The 1,710-nt window shown below is 43.3% G+C and overlaps 1 protein-coding gene across 1 annotated transcript; it reads right to left on the reverse strand.

Moving 5' to 3' along the window:
• Window positions 1-583: 583 nt before the first annotated feature.
• LOC140507404 (olfactory receptor 9G4-like) lies at window positions 584-1,504 on the reverse strand. Its single transcript, XM_072615502.1, has one exon. The coding sequence runs from the start codon at window positions 1,502-1,504 to the stop codon at window positions 584-586; it is 921 nt and encodes a 306-aa protein (XP_072471603.1).
• Between the last annotated feature and the right edge of the window lie 206 nt (window positions 1,505-1,710).

The raw sequence follows: 1,710 nt of genomic DNA on the forward strand, positions 1-1,710 counted from the left end.
CAAAACATTTTTACATTAGCCATTTTGCAACAGAAAATGCAAACCCCCCCAAAAAAAACCCTCCAAGAATGATGAAGAAAGTTTATGATTTTTAAGTGTGCTTCAATTTGCATTCAGATTTCATCAGTTCCTTCTTTGTAGATACTGGATAATATTTTTCAGCATAAGTCATTGGAAATTGTCTCAGGTTTTTGTATTGTTGAGAATAGCTAGTTAATCATTCACGGCTGAGAAAAATCCCATTTTTTAAGTCACAAAAACTCAAAAAGATTGTCAGCTTATAGCTAGGAGAAGTGGACATCTGCATAGCCTGAAATACATAACTGTGCTTAGGAAACAATGTGTTCCTTACATTTAGAAGTCTTATGCTTACAATATTCCCATGAGTTAGAGAGTGAGGGTTCTTATTTCCATTTGACAAATTAAGAAACTGAGGCCCAGGGAGAAGAAACATCTTGATGAAGATCACAAAGCTATATTGGTGGCAATTCTCAGATACAACACTGGCCATTCCAAGGGGAGAACTACTAGAGCATATTATTGGAGACCTAGTTTCTCTCTACTTCCAAGACTCTGAGCATCATCATGGTCCACGAATGCAAAGCTTCCTTAGGGCTGCCTTCATATCTTTGTTCCTCATACTATAGATAATGGGGTTCAGGGTTGGTGTGAGGATGGAGTAAAATACAGCAGCTAGGCGCCCTTGAAGTGGAGAGTAGCCATTAGCAGGCCTCATGTAGGCTGAACTACCTGTTCCATAAAAGAGGATTACTGTGATGAGGTGGGAGGAACAGGTGGAGAAGGCCTTCTGGCGACCTTGTGCTGACTTGATATGGAACACGGTGATGACAATCAGGACATAGGAGAGGACAGTAAGTACAAAGCAGCTCATGATCACACAGCCACTAACAATAAAGCCAGCTGCCTCATGTTTGTGAGGATCAGTGCAAGACAATCTGAAGAGTGGTGGGATATCACAGAAGAAATGCTCTACCATGGGGCCACAAAAAGACAGGGTGAAGGTATTGGCTGTGTGGAAGGAGGAGTAGAGGAGCCCACTCACCCAGGCCACACCCGCCAGGGCACAGCAGAACTGCTGCGTCATGGTGGACCCATAGGTTAAGGGCTGGTAGATTGCCAGACAGCGGTCATAGGCCATGGAGGTGATGAGGAAGCACTCAGTAGCTGTACAGAAAACAAAAACAAAAAGTTGAGCTGCACATGCTGGGAAAGAGATGAATTCTGAGCGTTCCAGGGCAGCAAAGAGGGCCTGGGGCAGTGTGGTAGACGTGGAACACAAATCCGTGAATGATAGATGCTTGAGGAAAAAGTACATGGGTGTGTGCAGATGAGAATCCAGAGTCACTGCTGTGATGATAGAGATATTTCCAAGAAGAGAGAATATGTAGATGAAAAGGAAGATAGCAGCACTAATAGTCTGCAGTTCAGGAATGACTGAGAAGCCCTGGAGAATGAATCCAGGAATCGTAGTGCAATTGGTCATTTTCTGTTCCTGAAAAGTCCATCAACCATAGGGGATCTGCTAGAACAGGTTCATTGGAAGAATTCTGGGGAGGAAATAAAGACCCAGGAACAACCTCAGAAAATCATATAGCTGGAAGGTTTTTCCCCTCCCCTTTAAATAGAGTCCTCCCTTCAAAGTAGACTGTCAGAGCTTCTGAAGAGCTTATGGCTACATCATATTATCTA

This window comes from Notamacropus eugenii, chromosome 5 (assembly GCF_028372415.1).
Source record: "Notamacropus eugenii isolate mMacEug1 chromosome 5, mMacEug1.pri_v2, whole genome shotgun sequence".
NCBI classification, from domain to species: Eukaryota; Metazoa; Chordata; class Mammalia; order Diprotodontia; family Macropodidae; genus Notamacropus; species Notamacropus eugenii.